The following is a 16,060-nucleotide window of genomic DNA, read 5'->3' on the forward strand; positions in this document are numbered from 1 at the left end:
TAAACGGCTGTGCTTGTATTTGTAAACATAGAAGGGGTCGGGCTTTTGTTGATGGTTTATGGTACATAATATGTGTGTGTGCTGGCCCTCACCGGCTGCATCACATGCACACTCGTCAAGCAACTGAAGCAGAGCTTGAAGGTAAACAAACAGCAGTTTATCATAAGCATTTTATTTATCATTTTTTTCCCCAGTTGGCTTTAAGAAGGAACTTAGAAACGTTATCTGACTAACATCTAGCAGCTAAATGTGTAAGGAAAAAATATTCAAAGGCTTATATTTTGGTCATCATTGTGAATCTGAGTGCATCTAAATGTTCTGATTGGCTGGAGTAGACGTTTCACGTCAGCGTGTTATAAGTGTGAACATGCTCTATCCGGCAATTTTCCTTGTGCGTTCACACCGAGCAGCATTCCGGCAAATTACCGGTAGGCATGGGCCGGTGTAAGATTCTGACGGTATGATAACCTTGGATAAAAATATTACAGTTTCACGGAATCACGGTATTGTGATTACTGCTCTAAAATAAATAATTTTTAAATGTCTGGGGAAAAAACTAAAACTTTTCCCACTTTAAACACAATATATTTAATTTTTTCAAAGATTTAAAATATTTTGGAGCTTGACTTTTCCAAACCGTGGTATACCTTGAAAAAGGTTATCGTCCCATGCCTAATAACCGGTAATGTTACAACTTCTCTTTCTGGAAAATTGCCGGAACGAATTTACCGGTAATTTCAAAAAGGGCCTGTTCACACATGATCCCTTTCCAGAAAAGGGTAAATTTCCGGAAAGATCTGCATGTGTGAAAGGGACTACTGTCACCTCACTCTGATCACATCACATAAGTTTGGTAACAGCGCCACCTACTGGTCCAAAGTTATAAACCAATAAATTATTCATATTCTTATGTTTTTGCTTGCATTTCCAGTTAAATGAAATTCATATGTATTCAAAACTCATTGTTTCATTTGATCTGGTGCTCTCTGTAGAGCTTGCTGCTCATGGCCTCTGGATTGCTTACCCCTACAATTGCTGCTTGCAGCTATGTTTATATATGTTTTTTATAAAAACAAATTTAGATTTGTCCACCTGTTGGGTTTTGGAGCCGTATGCGTCACCATATGGGACATATGAACGGGACATGTGTTTGGACATGCGTTTTTTAACCACACTTCATTAATATTGTTCATTTATTCGTTTGCTGGATAATGGAACTGAATTTATTAAGTTTTGAAACAAATCTTTGCACTTAAATATGTTGGCTAATGGTCTTTAGTGGAGTGCATACAACACCCTTTCCTTATCAACAAAAGTAAAAGAGTAAAGTAAAGAGTAAAAGGAAAGGGTCATCATAGAGGTACAAAAACTAAACCATCTTTTCCTCAAAAAAACAAAACAAAAAAACGGAATGTGTTGTGTCTTGGGAAATGTGGCCGTTAACCTTCTTAATTACTCCGCAGGAGACCGGCTCAATCTTCCTGCAGTTCAGCTCTTCCACCGCACTCCAATTGGAGGTGATCTTTGAGGTACTGGAGGAGTATGATTGGACGGCCTTCTCGGTGGTGTCCACCCGTCACCATGGCTACCAGGACTTTCTGTCGGTGGTGGAGGGTTTGACCGACGGGTCCTTCATCGGCTGGGAAAAGAAGAGCATAGTAATGCTGAATTTAACCGATGACCCGGGAGGAGTGCGCACACAGCGGTTGCTGAAGGAGAACGAAGCACAGGTAGAGAGGGAAGGTCAATGTGTTTCTGTCTCACTTATTTATTTAATCATTCACTTACTCTACTCTTCCACCTTCCCCCCTTGACATCACTTCCTGTCCTTAACCATTTATTTGACTTTTTTTTTTTTTTTGCTGTTGCCCGCATTCTCCAGCACATCGTTCTGACCTCTTGCTGTCTTTCCATTCTAATTCTCGTTCCCCATCTCTACATATATTTGTGTAATGCGTACGTGTGTGTATGTGTGTCGTAGGTTGTCCTCTGCCTCCCCCTGGCTCCAGGCTGTTATTGTTCTGTGTATGTGTGTGTTAGAGGGTGTTATTGTGCCTTGTGGGTCCCAGTACACTGATGTCAGTGTTAATATAACACAGAGCCTGTGGCGGCGCAGCCCAATGCCGTATGCATTAGATTTAGTCTGCAGTGCTTCTGTTCAATTACACACACACACACACACACACACACACCAAAATAAATATTGCACGCATACATAAAGTATCCATTTGTATAAACACAGAATTTTACATAGTGGAATATACGGAGTGCACAATGGTAGATTACACTGGCTGTGATGGTGGTGGTGGAAATGTTGTCTGTTGTCTGAAAAAAATCACTAAGTACAAAGTTATAGTGTACTTTGCAAACTGTGTTTCAGAGTAAACAGCTTTGTTGATTGTAATGGGAGCAGATTATTTTTGACGTTGCAATGCACGAGTATCACTGATTGTCTTCAGGTTAATTATACTGATGAGAGACATCAGTACATCAGTGTTTGTGGCCATCTAAAGATTTTAGTGTATAAATATAATATATGTAAATGAAAAATACAGTATATGAATAATAGGAATGCACCATATATTGCTAATAGATTTACATTTTCTTATAATGCATATATCATAATAATTTGTGTATAGGTATTGTGCTATTTTTTACACAGTTTAAATGTAAATAACTGCTAAATTACATTATTTTCTGGAAATTTGTTCTAACTATCTCTGCGAAAGTTAAAGATAATGACACCAAATTTTAAGTCTGTCATTGCTGCCTCACACTGATCACACCATACAAATTTAGTGACAGCGCCACCTATGGGTCAGGAGTTATTAGACATTTATTAGTCATTAATAATGAAACTCACAAATTCGGTAATAACATTTGACTGCATATGCTCATTTTGATGAAATTGGTCTTAAATTATTCCTTAGGTCAAGCCGACAATGCAGATATGAATTATGCCATAATCTGCCGAACTTGTCCGTTTTGTTTGATACCGTACTTTTTCAAACTCCTCCTAGGCCATTGCTCCAATTTTCAACAAATTTGACTGGCATGATCTTCAAACCTTGTTGGAAAATTCAAACATATAATTTGTCAAAAATGCCGAAAGGATATAATATGTCTCATGTAAAAAGAAGAGATAAGTAAAAGAAGAAATAAGTTTAAGTAATAGACGGATGATGTATGTGGTAATAGGGTGGGAAAATAATAAGCTTGTGCTTCATCCCGCTCCATTTTCGACCATGTTGAAATGTATTTTTTGTTAAAGATATTTTATGCATGATATTTCTGTTCGAAAATAAATAAATAAATCAAATCAAACAAAAAAGTGTTGATAGGAAATACGGCTTTTGTTTACTGCACCAACAAATGTGCTGGTTCAATGCTAAACTGCATCTGAGGCTGTAACTCTGCAGTGCTTAGACATATTGACACAAAACTTAATGTGTGCCAATAGGCCCTTTCAAACAGTGATACAGGTAAATAGCTGGAAAATGTCCGGAACGACTTTACCGGTAATTTAGTAAAAAAGGTCTTCATACAGGCACGGATGTTCTGGGATTTTTCTGGAAAAGACCATTCACACATACATTCCAAAATACTGGTAAATTCTGACATCATTAACCAGAAATGAGCTCTAAACGGCTGCGCTTGTATTTGTATACAGAAGGGGGTCTGCCTTTTGTTGATGGTTTCACTTTTATTTAAAGCTTTGTAAGACATCCAAAGGCAGAATTACAAATTATGTGGATGGATAAGTGTTGTGAAAAACAAATAGAGGAACACTTTCGCATGTCGAGATGTACATAATAGGTGTGTGTGTGTGTGTGCTGGTGTTCACCGGCTGCTCCACGTGTACACGCGTTAAGAAACTGAAACAGAGCTTAAAAGTAAACAAACGGTGGTTTATCATAAGCATTTTATCAAACATCTAGTAGCTAAATGTCTCTAGAAAAAATATTCTAAGGCTTTTAATTTCATAAACAGTGTGAATGTGAATGCATTTGAGTGTTCTGATTGGCTAAAGTAGATGTCTTACGTCAGCTCATTCTAGATGTGAACGCGCTCTTTCCGGCAATCTTCCTTCTGCGTTCACACAGAGCAGCATTCCAGCAAATTGCCGGTAATGTTACAACTTCTCTTTCCGTAAAATTGCCGGAACGAATTTATCAGTATTTTCAAAAAGGGCCTGTTCACACAAACAGACCTTTCCAGAAAATTGTCGGAAAGGTCTACATGGGTGAAAGGGGCTATTGTCACCTCACACTGATCACATCACATAAGTTTGGTAACAGCGCCACCTACTGGTCAGAAATTATAAACCAATAAATTATTCATATTCTTATGTTTTTGCTTACATTTCCAGTTAAATGAACTTCAAATGTATTCAAAACTCATTGTTTCATTTGATCTGGTGCTCTCTGTAGAGCTTGCTGCTCATGGCCTCCGGACTGCTTTGTCATTGTGCCTCTGGATTGCTTGGGCCAGCAATTGCTGCTTGCAGCTATATTTATATTTGTTTTTTATAAAAACAAATTTAGATTTGTCCACCTGTTGGGTTTTAGAGACGTATGCATCACCATATGGGAAATAAGAATAGGACGTGTGTTTTGTTTTTTAACCATACTTATTTCACACTTATTCATTTGCTAGAAATTAGAATTGAATTTAGAAAGTTTTGAAACAAATCTTTGCACTTAAAAAACAAAGTAAAATATGTACGCTAATAGTCTTTAGTGGAGTGCAAGGTAAAAGGAAAGTAAAGAAGCCGATCGGAGGAGGCTCGTTCTCTAACCTTATGCTGCAGATGGGTTGTTTAACTGTTTTCTCGTTTGTAAATCATACATTTTTTCTACTTACAAAATCTACCATGTAAATAGCAAATGTGCCATGGCAACTGACTCTTAAAGGGAATGGGAGATGACACTCTGTTTTAATGAACATTATGCTCAAAACACACCCATAACTCATTTGAAGAATAAGCACAACCTTGTTAGACCATGGGCCGCGGCCCAAAGCGTATTTTTCAGTCTTTAAAATAGCAAAAGTGTACTTGGACACACCCTTAATGCTTTTGCGCCATGCGCTTTAGACTTTGTGCCTAGATCATTAAATAGATCCCCAAGTCTAATCTAATTTATTTCAAGTAGAATTGAAACTACTGATGTGTAGGAAATGTACTGTATAAATACCCAACAGCCTCCCTAATATGGTACCAACCGTGTGTGTGTGTGTGTGTGTGTGTGTGTGTGCGCGTGTGTGTGTGTGTGTGCGTGTGCGTGTGCGTGCGTGTGCGTGTGCGTGTGTGTGTGTGTGTGTGTGTGTGTGTGTGTGTGTGTGTGTGTGTGTGTGTGTGTGTGATTTGTGCATGTTTTGTTTGATGGTAAATGCATTATACACTCACTTGGCCATTTATTTTTGTATACCTTGTTTGTACCAAGTTTGACCTGTTTTGCATACAGAGATGCCTTAATTCTTTGTGGCAGAGATGTAACAAGGTGCTGGAAACACCTGACACACTGTTGCTGCAGATTTGTCAGTTGCACAAACCTGATGAAAATCACCCATTCCAGCACATTCTCTATTGGATTGAGGTCTGGAGATTGTGGAGACCATTTAAGTTTAGTGAACTCGCTGTTGTATTAAAGAAGCCAGTTTGAGATGATTTGAGCTTTGTGATGACATGGTGCATTATCCTGCTGGAGGTAGCAATCATATGATGGGTACATTGTGGTCATAAAGAGAGGACATGGTCAGCAACAATACCCAGATTGCGGTGGTTGAACAATGCTCAGTAATAAGAACCCCAAAGTGTGCCAAGCAAGCGATTCTCCCCCACACCATTACACCACCACAGCATGACTGTTAATACAAGGCAGGATGCATCCAGACTTTCATGTTGTTTATGCCAAATTCTGACTCTACCAACTGAATGTTGCAGCAGAACTCGAGACTCATCAGACCAGGCAAACTTTTTCCAAGCTTCAGTGAGTCTGTGTGAATTATACTCTTAGCTTGCCGTTGTTTGTTGACAGAAGTGTCATCGGTGTGCTCTTCTACTGCTTCTGCTGTTGCACATCTGCTTCAAGGTTTGATGTGTTGTACATTCAGAGATGCTCTTCTGCAGACCTCAATTGTAACTCGTGTTTTATTTTGTTTTTTAATTAATATTGCTTTTCTATTAACTCAAACCTATCTGATCATTCCCCTCCGGGTTCACTGAGTTGATTATGCATGAAACTCCCAGTGGATTATTTCTGAAATAGTCAGACCAGCCTGTCTGCTACCAACAACCATACCATCTTCAAAGTAACTCGAAGGAATAGCTCACCCAAAAAAAAATCATTGACAGCATATATGACTTTTTTCTGTCAGGTTAACACAGTTGGGGTAGTTTTAAATGTATTCCTGGCTCTTCCATGCTGTTTAATGGTGTTGGATAGTGGCTTTTATTTTGAAGCTTCCAAAAGTGCATAAATCCATCATAAAACTAACCCATACAGCTCATTATAATTTCAAATGATAAACTCCAAGCAGTGACTTCCTGCAGTGGCTGAATGTCAGACACATGACATAAGATGGGCAGACGCTAGTGATGGGCGAAATGGACTTAAAATTATATCACAATATTTTCTGGTATTCCCTGCAATAGCAATCATTTCGACAATAATTTATTTGTATCCACTGAGAGATAAAAAATAAAAGTCCAATATCTTTAGAGAAAAGTATAAATTTTCTTTTTTTTTCTTATTTTACACACTTCAATCTTGCTCCTGGATGTCCACTATCCTGCAGAGCTCAACCATATTTAAACACTGACTAAAAACACTGACTGTCGTATGTGTTCTTTTGTTCAGGCTTAAATGCCATGAATTAATTTGTAAGTTAATTCTTTCGTTTCATAGATTTAGTAGGACTAATCGAGGAATGAGTTATTTGATTTCATAATTAATTAATAAAGTTTTACTTTAATTAAAGCAAGGATATGCATTAATAAGACGTGGCCGTGGAAGCGAATTTGTAATTCGAATTATGTTCAGAGCTCTGTACTTTAAAAAAGGCCAACATTCATATAAGATAAGATAACACACACAGCTGTCTAAATAAATATGCTATAAATTACACAGTGGATCACTTAGGCCTATTAAAAATATTATTAAAAGCTGTACTGAAAGAAAAAAAGCATAAGAAAGAATGGCGCTTATTTTATTGACGTGGTTTCATTTTAAACAGTTATTAAAGCCTACTAGAGAAATGTTATGTGGGCGCGGGATCTGAGCGGTATTTGTTCACTGGCGAGTGCGAGCGGAATGTTATTGGATCACTTGCTTTGAACTGTTAGCGACTGAGTGGAGGGCATGACCATGGAGCGGAATGCCTAGCGGAGCATTCAGTATGTTCACTATGTTACATAACTGCCTCCTACTGGTCATGTCTTTCTTGTGTAGACCATTTTGTGCTGTTCCGCACAGTACTGCAGCACTGTGTGTGGTCGCGTTCATTCACTCGTGTATTCGCAGTAGCCACATCTGAATGTTTAAATGGACATCAGTGGTAATCTAATTATTTGCCTTAATCTGAATGAGACAATAATATGATTGAGTTTACATAAGTTGTTTTTTGAATGTTCCTTTCATGATCTTGTTTTACATATTATAGCACATAATTCGATTAACGTCATTGCGTCATCACGCTATCCACATTTCCCTACGGAGTTTCATGTAATTTTGGGTGTTTCTTTTTGATTTGTCGACTTTAACTGCAGTTTGGCACTTTCACTTTCATTCAGGAACATTTCATGCAAGCCCTCCATGATAAACGAGATATTGGATGCGATTATGAACTGCAAAAACTAAAAAAAACTGAAAAAACTGAAGAAAAAAATCTCTGCATTTCACAATGCAGGTGTCTGTGGTCCTTCACTGATTTGATAGGTGCAGAGAATAGTGTCAAATGTTAAACAGCTGTGTGCGTATAGACTATCCTGTTGCAAAATGCGATGAAAATCTTACACAAAGGTAGTAGTTTGATAAAGGTGTTTACATATTTGTACTGCACTTCAATAATGCGACTAAAATCGGCATACTCCACATGTCTTAATTCGACTTTTGTTTAGTTTGATTATGAACTTAATCGGATTAAATTAATAAAAAAATTGCTGTTTACATGGTGGACTCTTAATCAGAGTATTGTCTTAATCGTATTAAAATTGTATGTAAATGTACTCACTGAAGCATCTAATCAAGCTTTTCAGGATCATATAAAACACACAAGCAGCTACAATCTGCTCTCACTGCATGTGGATAAGGATTATAGAAACGAGAATAAACAATCACTTGTGGAAATATCTGGATTATTTGTGTTATTCAAGTTAGGATGGGTATTTTAAAAGCATTAAGTATATTTATAGTGCAATGCCAATTGACCTAGCCTTTGTCAATTAAAATAACACGATTTCTTCCTCATTCTGTAAAATTTAACTGTGTCTGGTCACAAAAAAATGTTTTTTAAACACTCGACTGGTGTTAAGAAGTCATTTTTTTATGTATAAGTATGTCAGTAAATCTGTTTGTAAACATGCTAATACTATCACACTTGTACTACTACAATAATAAATCCTTGCACAAAACTCTTATTGGTTTTATCATCAGTAGAATATGTTAATGGTTATATTATGGGGCAAATTTTTTAGCAGTATATTGCAAATGATAAAACATCACCCATCCCTAGACATGCACAGTATGCAGCATTATAGGAGTAATATAGTGTATTACAATATACAGTAACATCAAACCAACTAGTTTTTAGTCTTGTCATCTTCTTTTGTGATAAACTGTGTGATAAGTGGTTCCTGCAAGATGCCTAACATCATATATCATACATCATATATATCAGTCAAGCATGACTTGCATTAGGCTGCCAATGGACGTCAGTGTTTAAAAATGTAAAATAAATGTAAAGGGTTTTGTTTCAAAACCACATCGATCCGCTTCATAAGACATGCATTAAACACGTGACACATTATGGGTTAGTTTTATGATTAATTTATGTGCTTTTGGAAACTTCAAGATAAAAAAAACACTATCAAACTCATCATTAAACAGCATGGAATAGCCAGGATAAAATTTAAAACTGCTCTTACTGTATTCGTCTGACAGAAGTCTTCATTTACACAGAGGATGCACTGTAAAAAAAAAAAAACGCGTAAAAAAAATTGAAAAAAACTGTGAGATTAAAAAAAGTAGATCATCTGTAAAAAAACAGCAATTTCTTGTTCCATAATTACAAGTTATTACTGTCATTTTACAGATTTTAACTGTAATTGTAAAGGTTATTACTGCCATTTTACTATTTATTACTGCAATTACTCAGATTATTACTGTCATTTTACAAATTATTACTATAAATATATAATTTATTAATGTAATTTTACAGATTAATTAATGTGATTATAAGGATAATTGCTGTAATTGTGCAGGTTAATAATGTAATTATACAGATTAATTAATGTAATTAAAATGTTCCACTTTTAACATACCTTTAAAACTGGAAAAGAAAAACTTTTAAAGAATGATTGAATAAAAGCTTAAGTACAAATAATTGCTGTTGTCATAAAACACTGTAAACATAACTATAAACTATAATGTAGTTTATCAAATATTTTAAGGATATGTAGGTTAAACTCCAAAACAATTTTCTTGAGAAAATACAAAACTGTTATCTATCTATTTTTTTATTTCTTTTTTTGCAAATAACACATTTGGTCATCGTTTAACAACAAAAAACAAAGTTAGTGTCATGAGAGGACGCCTGCACAACAAAGTTGAGGATCAAATAGCAGTTTATTAACAGAATCATCTTGCAATTAAAGGTTGAAACAGGAACAAACAGGTGCACAGAAAATCCCAAGCATAAAGGTGGCAAACAAAATAATAAAGTAACGGAGTCAAACACGGCAAGGTAAGGAAAACCACGTCGTAATGCTCACTAAACAATTTAAGACTCAGAAACGATGTGTCTGTGTGTACTCAATTTATAGTCTTTGAAATCAGTCTATAACGAGCTTCTGACTGTGCGTGTAATCAGTTAGAATTAGGAAGCCGGGTGTACGAGGTGCATGCTGGGAGTTATAGTTCGTTAACGTAATGTGTGTAGTTTTCTAGCGATTCGCAGCTGCTAAATCACTGGTGATCGTCACAACAATAGGCAATTATTTGACTTTATTAACCTCATGTTAATCTTCATATGTTTACTATATTCACTAAAAACAATTTGACTGAATTTTTTCCCTATTTTTACAGAAATAATCTGTAAATATTAACGTAAAATTACGTTACACTCTAAAAGTACATAAAATTTCCTTTAAAAAGCAGAAAAATAACGTAATACCAAATTACAAGCAATAACTGTAAATTTAATGTTCGAATTTTTTATTACAGAATATATCTGTAGAACAACAGGTATTTCACTGTATAATGAAAAAAACTGGAAAATTCTGTTAAAAAAATACAGACAATTACCTATAAAATGACATTTATTTTTTTACAGTGTGGCACCTTCCTTCTTCATTCTGATGCTACAGAAAGTTTGAGCTTCAGCAGATCCTCTTAATCATGTCTGCATGGCATTGATACCATGCGATTGGTTCATTTAGATTTTTGTATTAATAAGCAGTCACCCTTAGTACACCTAAGTTAAGGTAAAGTAGCCAGCTAATGTATTATTTGCTTCGGAATATCCCAGCACATTTCTTATTTGTGCTGTTCACCACATTGGGTGACAAGAGACCTCCAGCGTGTTTGATCAGCTGTTGTGGTTTTCCAGCTACTGTAGGTAAACTGATTGACCTCCTCCATTTGTTGGTGGCTGTTATGGGTATTCGTCTGGGAGGCCAGGAAAGCAGTGTTATCTGCAAAGTCCAAGTCTGCCAACTGCTCCATTTGACCCATGGGAGACCGTTTCCTTTCCGGTAGATTTACTGGTGCATGACCAAGTCTAACGCCAATAGGAACAGAAACGGAGTACACAGCCTCGCCTAACCCTGATTTTGATGGAGGAAAAAAGTGATGCCATTTTCAGACCAAAAGCAGCAGTTTGAGGAAAAGTAGAGGCTACAGAATAGGTTTGTACACTCAGGCGATCTTCCAAAGGATGTCATGATGGACGCTAGCAAAAGCTGCAGTAAATTTCATAAAATTAGTAATGTAGCTTGCTCTTAACGAAGCCGTGCATTGTACATTTTAGATGATACAGAAAATTTGACTTAAATTCTGAATAATACTCTATAATGTTTTTTTTTAAGTGCATCAATTTATATTCTACATGTTCTAATTATTATTTATTTAAGGTTATATATGTACCTTAAAAAAACTACACTATAATAATAAAAATATATATATATTATTTTGATTTTTATTAAATAACATAATATAATAATAATAATAATAATAATGATAATAATAATAATAATTATTATTATTATTATTATTATTATTTAATAGCAGTACATAATATAATATTATTAAATATTATTTAAAAATGTAAAACTATTATTAAAGAGAAAAATAGCTAAATAATATATATGCCCAGCAATGTTCAGCATGCTGATTTCACTCTCCCTCTACCCATAGACACTGCATGGATGTGGAAAGCGACGCAATGACCTACAGTGTGGTGCAATCTAGCGCACTGTAGACTTGGTTATGCGTGTGCCATGGTCAGAGTGGAGTTCACAATAGCTCAATATTTTGTTCTGTGGATATTCCGCTCATGTACATGTGTACTTATCTATCAATGAACAATCAAAAAATGTGCTGACCGAACATTTTTATGTATTACTTGTAATACTTGTTCCTGCTGCTTGCACAAACGGTGCTGTTATGTCATGGCAACACTGGCAAAATGACACCTCTCAACTCATTCACTGCCCATTACATGAGAAACTGGTCTTGGGCTGCAGGGTGATCTGGCTATTATTGTTTTATTATTAAAGAAATTATTTAATCACTTTAGATGTTCTAAAATATTTGTTGAACCAATTTTAGCCAACAAAAGCATACTTTAAACAGAATAAAGCATGTAGAAGTATGTTGAAAGAGTGCTTTAAAATATCTATTTATAATTGCATTAGTCAATGTAAAAAAGGATCCCATGTGTGTTTAGTTGATTTGGTCCTTTTAATTAGATTTTTATTTATTTACTATGTAAATGATGAAATTTGTGCTCGCTTTGACCTTATTAGATTGAAAGATCAGTAATACCAGCTCTTGGATGTGATTTACATGTACACACAAGATCTCTCTCTCTCTCACCCTCTCTCTCTTCCTGCCATTGCTGATTCAGTGCAGGGACTAGATCTATATAACGTGTCTTAACTGACCAAAATTCAGTCAAATATTCCGCTGCAAGGAGCAAAACAAATTTTAACTTGTCCATAACTTAGCAAATGAGCATGGAATACGCAGGATGCTCAATGGTATGCTGTACATTAAAGGATTTTTCTCTGTTGCATCAGGGAGTTGTTTGTCTTCACTTTACGCATTTAAAATCTATTAATGGACAACAATTCATTGATTATCCCATAGATAGATAGATAGATAGATAGATAGATAGATAGATAGACAGACAGACAGACAGACAGACAGACAGACAGACAGACAGACAGACAGACAGACAGACAGACAGACAGACAGACAGACAGACAGACAGACAGACAGACAGACAGATAGATAGATAGATAGATAGATAGATAGATAGATAGATAGATAGATAGATAGATAGATATGTATGCTGTTGGATGGATGGATGGATGGATGGATGGATGGATGGATGGATGGATGGAGTGATACAGCATAACACATAGCATAAAATCAATATACAGTGGCTGCATCCCTTTTTAATTATATTTAGAATACAATGTGAGATGTATCAACTGTGTAAATGATGCACAGTACCTGCAAAACCCCTTTAGCTTTGACGATATTTACAATGCAGTATGGTATGGGACGCTTTATTTCCGAAGCGTTTTTCGAAAACATTATTTTATTAAGCAAATTCATCAAGTGGCAGAAGATATGCTGGAAGATATACAGTAGTCCCTGACACATCATAATGCTGCATGACAAACTGTCTAGCTATGAGAGCTGCGCAGTGATGTGTTGAACAGGTTTTTGCACTTATTATCTGGATTTTAGCATGGCTAGGGAGCAGTCAGAAGCCATCACGAGAACTGTCACTAGAATCGTAATTTGTAATGTGATGTATACATTACCATTCTTATGGTATTATCAAACTGTGTTTTTCAAAGTCCCATCCATCTATAACACATGGGCACGCACACACACACACACACACACACAGAGAGAGAGAGAGAGAGAGAGAGAGAGAGAGAGAGAGAGAGAGAGAGAGAGAGAGAGAGAGAGAGAGAAAATATTTCATCACTTAATCTGTCTTGTTCAGGGCTGGTGAGTTTAGATTCAGGCTGGGTTCTCTATCTACTTATTCTCTCATTCTTTTGCTCTTTTTCTAGTTCTCTACTGGCCTCCTCTCCGGTTCTCTGTCTTTTACAGTTTTTCTCTCTTGGGTTTTTCTCTCTTGTGCATTGTAAAGGTGAAGTCTTTAGTCAGTTTCTCCTTTTTACTTTTCTTCCCTTTCTCTCTCTCCATTCCAGACTGCTTGTTCTCTTTCTTCCATTTTCTTTCTCTCTTTCTTTTTCCATCCATTGTCTGTCTTTCTTTATTAAGGCATGTCCCAGCACATTACTCCAGTGCTGCTCTTCTCCCATCAAATAATAAGCAATTTTGGTCACATATTTTGCTTGAATAAATCCTTATGTGTTGCATTTAATAACTTTTGCCTAAATTGATGAGTTATTTGATTAATCAGAATATTGTTTTAAAAACAATGTTTCTGTTTCATAGAAACATAATTCATAGAAGTGCAAGTATAAACATAAAATGATTATATACACTACCTGATAAAAGTCTTGTTGTTGATCCCAGTTGTAAGAGCAACAAATAATAGCTTGTTTTCTAGTTAATCATTTGGAAAAGTGGCAGAAGGTAGATTTTTCAGATGAATCGTCTGTTAAACTGCATCCCAATCATCACACATTCTGCAGAAGGCCCATTGGAACCTGCATGGACCCAAGATTCTCACAGAAATCTTTTTTTGTGAAGAAAAAATTATGGTTTGAGGTTACATTCATCTGCAGACTGGATGGCAACATCAACAGCCTGAGGTATCAAGACATTTGTGCTGCACTCCTTCTCATACTTCAACCTCCACATCAAAGTTCCTGAAAGCAATGAAGGTCAAGGTGCTCCAGGATTGGCCAGCCCTGTCACCAGACATGAGTATTATTGAGCATGCTTGTGGTAAGATGGAGGAGGCATTGAAGATGAATCCAAATAATCTTGATGAACTCTGGGAGTCCTGGAAGAACACTTTCTTTGCCACTCCAGATTACTTCATTAATAAGCCATTTAAGTAATTGTAGAGATGTATGGATGCATTGCTCCAAGCTCATGGGAGTCATACGTAATATTAATTCTTTTTCCACTGCACCATGACTTTATATTCTATACTGTACATTATTTAATACATTATTATATTCACTTTTGATACCAAATGATTAACTAGAAATCAAATTATTAAATGTTGTTCCTAAAACTTGGATAGGTGACAAGACTTAGTCAAGTAATGTATTTTTTTCACTTTGATTTGCATAGATTTGCTTGCACCATCAGTCCTTAAAAAAATAAAATAAATAAATAAATAATAATAATAATAATAATAATAATAATAATAAATACCATAAATTCATTCTAAATTTTAGCCGATTAAGTTACAGTTTGTTTTCATAATGCTGCTGTGTTTTTTTTAGGAAAAAAGCAGTAGAATCTATTACATGTACACAACATGTAGTCTTAAATAAGTCTTAAGAAACTTTTTTTATTATTTGTTTCATCATTTAGAATTATAAAAAAGGTTAAATTTTTTAATCTTAATCTAAACCCTATTAACCAATTATAATTTTTAATGGGATCAATGATTTTGTCCTCAAAAACCTTGGTATAACATTTTTTTCGTACCTAGTGTGAGATAGATTCTTATGGAAAAAGCAATATAATCTATTATTTAACGTACAAAACGTATTGTCTGAAGTCATAAGAAACTTTTTATGTTATTTGGTTTATCATTTATAATTACAAAAAGTCAAAATTTTGAAGCTTTTCAATAAAGCTACATCCTATTGGCCAATTATAAACTCTAATGGGATCAATGAGGTGATTTTGTCCTCAAGAACATTTTAGTTAAAAGTTTAACATTGTATTTAGTACCTAGTGTAATTAGATAGATAGATAGATAGATAGATAGATAGATAGATAGATAGATAGATAGATAGATAGATAGATAGATAGATAGATAGATAGATAGATAGATAGATAGATAGATAGATAGATAGATAGATAGATAGATAGATAGATAGATAGATAGATAGATACTGTAGTACATACTGTAGTACATCAATCTACTCTAATCAGTTTATTAGTTCCTGTAATGAACACTTTATTTTCCAGTAATCCCATTAAAGGAACTGTTCATATGTCATTAATTTCAGTACATAGAGGATTTCAAGTTTCAATCCAAATGCACTGATCCAAGCGACTGCACTCTCTTTCTGTTGAGCTCCATTTGATCAGCATGTGCTCTGTGAAGAATCTGAAATTTAATGACGACAGCAATATTTTAATCACTCTTCTCACTCTTCTCATTTTACAAAATGGAAATACTCTCATTATAAAAAATGTAGTTGTAAAATGTGATTAAATGTGTTTAATAAATTTTTGAGTATTTTGGTGTTTAAAAGAAGTTCTTCAAGCGCATCACAAAAATGTGTATGCATTTTGATCATTAGTTATTTGCAAGGACTAAATTGAACACACTCAACGCATTAAAATAAGAGTAAATATTAGCATTGGAAGTGTTGCTGACCAGTTGGAAGGTGACAACCTAAGAATGCAACATGATTTAATAAGCGCAAATATAAAATCAG

General features: G+C 35.3%; 1 protein-coding gene across 1 annotated transcript in view; it reads left to right on the forward strand.

Moving 5' to 3' along the window:
* Window positions 1–16,060, forward strand: part of LOC130243116 (uncharacterized) — a 126,075-nt gene that overhangs the window by 9,476 nt on the left and 100,539 nt on the right. Inside the window, 1 exon segment of the mRNA XM_056475174.1 lies at window positions 1,464–1,730. Within this exon segment, the coding sequence (XP_056331149.1) occupies window positions 1,464–1,730 (267 nt within the window).

Source organism: Danio aesculapii, chromosome 16 (genome assembly GCF_903798145.1).
Source record: "Danio aesculapii chromosome 16, fDanAes4.1, whole genome shotgun sequence".
NCBI lineage: Eukaryota > Metazoa > Chordata > Actinopteri > Cypriniformes > Danionidae > Danio > Danio aesculapii.